This window comes from Austrofundulus limnaeus, unplaced genomic scaffold (genome assembly GCF_001266775.1).
Source record: "Austrofundulus limnaeus strain Quisiro unplaced genomic scaffold, Austrofundulus_limnaeus-1.0 Scaffold794, whole genome shotgun sequence".
Lineage (NCBI taxonomy): Eukaryota > Metazoa > Chordata > Actinopteri > Cyprinodontiformes > Rivulidae > Austrofundulus > Austrofundulus limnaeus.
The window spans coordinates 20,248-22,163 of NW_013953196.1; the positions used below are offsets into that span (position 1 = coordinate 20,248).

Genomic DNA, 1,916 nt, shown 5'->3' on the forward strand with positions numbered 1-1,916 from the left:
GGTGAGCAAGCTGCCGTATGAAGGGGGTTGTAGCAGCAAAGAGGTTGAAAACATGGAAATAAACTGGGCTATTTTTTGCCTGCGGTTATCAGGATTTGTATTTTAACATGCACAAAGACCGGGAACAAGCTTAGCCCTTCATGAAGACAGATCACATCAACCTCTGATTACTGTGCTTTACTCTGTTTATTTATGCAGCAACACGTCTCGGGAATGATCAAAAGTAAAATAATTAAGACTAGACAAAATTTAATGTAAGACCTTTGATAAAAAACTGGGCCTTTTTAAGATTTTTTTGGCCTAAAATTTTCGTTTTCAAATTTTAGACTTTTTTAGACTGTTTATGACACTGTCTGTGGGTAAAACACAAATAAATGAGCTCTATAATGGGTCTACAAGCCTAAGTTAGCAGGTTAAAAGTTAAAGGTGGTGACAGCACCTGTGTGGCTTGTTCAGAATAGTTGCAGGAGAAGGTACACTTTTTCTTCAAAGACCAGCAGCACAATGAATCCAGAAATATTATCTGCTTGTATTCAGTCAAATGCTTCAGAACTCATTGGATGATGCTGAACAGTGCAAATGACCAAGGATTCTAAGAATACTGTGAAAGCAACCAAAGAGTTTTGTAAGGCAAACAAGTGCAATATGAACTGGTCAAGTCAATCACCTGACCTGAATCCAACTGAGCATGCATTTCACTTGTTGAAGACAAAACTGAAGAGAAAACATAGAAGAGGCCTGACAGAGCATCACGGGATGAAACTTAGCATCTGGTGATCTTTGCATTCCAGACTTGTAACTAACTGCAAAGGATTTGCAAATATTAAAAGGTAAAAGTTTGATTTATGATTTTTAATTTGTCCCATTACGTTTGGTTCCTTTAAAAGTGAGWTGCACAAACTGTTGTATACTGTTCACCTGATTTGAATGTAAATACCTTCGATTAAATTAATAAAGATTTTGGCTTTGTTTTTGGTTACCAAGTACTGAGAAGCTGGAAATTGTGTTTCTGTAAATATTAGAAGTTGGTTAAGACCAGGCTACTTTTATCATGTCTTGATGTAATTGAAATAAATGGATTTTTCTGTTTCTCTAAGATTGGATCAAACAAAAGGGCTGAAAAAGTTTTAATGCACTTTTTAAAAAGGTAAAATATTTACTACGTTAAGGTCTTTTGAATAAACAGCAAAAATTAAATAAAGTGAAATAAGCGTACTTGTGTTTCTTTCCAAAYATATAAAAATGCACCAACATTCTTCAGAAACAATTTTTTAACCAAACTACATGTTCTTTTTAAAATCAACTTCAAAGTAAAGGTACAATTGTAGGGTGGTCTTTGTCCCTAGAGGTCAGAGGAGGTAGCTGCCACATACTCACATAGCTGCTGGGGTCCTGCAGATTGTAAGGTCGCAGGAACTCTTCAACAGGCTCTCCCAGGTTGTTCTCCAGAAGCCCTCGGATCAGCTGATAGTGCTTTTTGTCTAGAGAGCAGTGCACTGATGACAAACTGCCATGGATAGACATGTCAGGCACAGCGTGGCTCAGCTCCCTGATAATAGGAAACATTGATTACTATGCAGGCCATATTCCAGGGTTGGTTACGTTTCTTTAGTTTTCTAAGAAATAAAAAGAACAATCTCAAAAAATTGTATTAAATAAAGGCATGCAAGAAATACAAGAAATGCATGTCACCTGCTGTCTTTCATGGCAAAGTGTTATACTAAAATCAGCTTATTACAAAAATAATAAATAAAAAAGTTATAGCTGTTTTGACCAAACCATAAAAATACCATGTGCAACAGTCTCAAATGATCTGTTAGCTCTTAAATAGGGCTCCCATTGAAGAAATTTATAGTTAGTACTGATTAAATACAACACATAGTTAGGGTTTTCTATTTTATAATACCTTTATAATG

At 35.6% G+C, this 1,916-nt stretch overlaps 1 protein-coding gene across 1 annotated transcript in view; it reads right to left on the reverse strand.

Moving 5' to 3' along the window:
- Positions 1–1,916, reverse strand: part of vps13d (vacuolar protein sorting 13 homolog D) — a gene marked incomplete at both ends in the record, with an annotated part of 75,956 nt that overhangs the window by 19,664 nt on the left and 54,376 nt on the right. Inside the window, 1 exon segment of the mRNA XM_014028664.1 lies at positions 1,378–1,549. Within this exon segment, the coding sequence (XP_013884118.1) occupies positions 1,378–1,549 (172 nt within the window).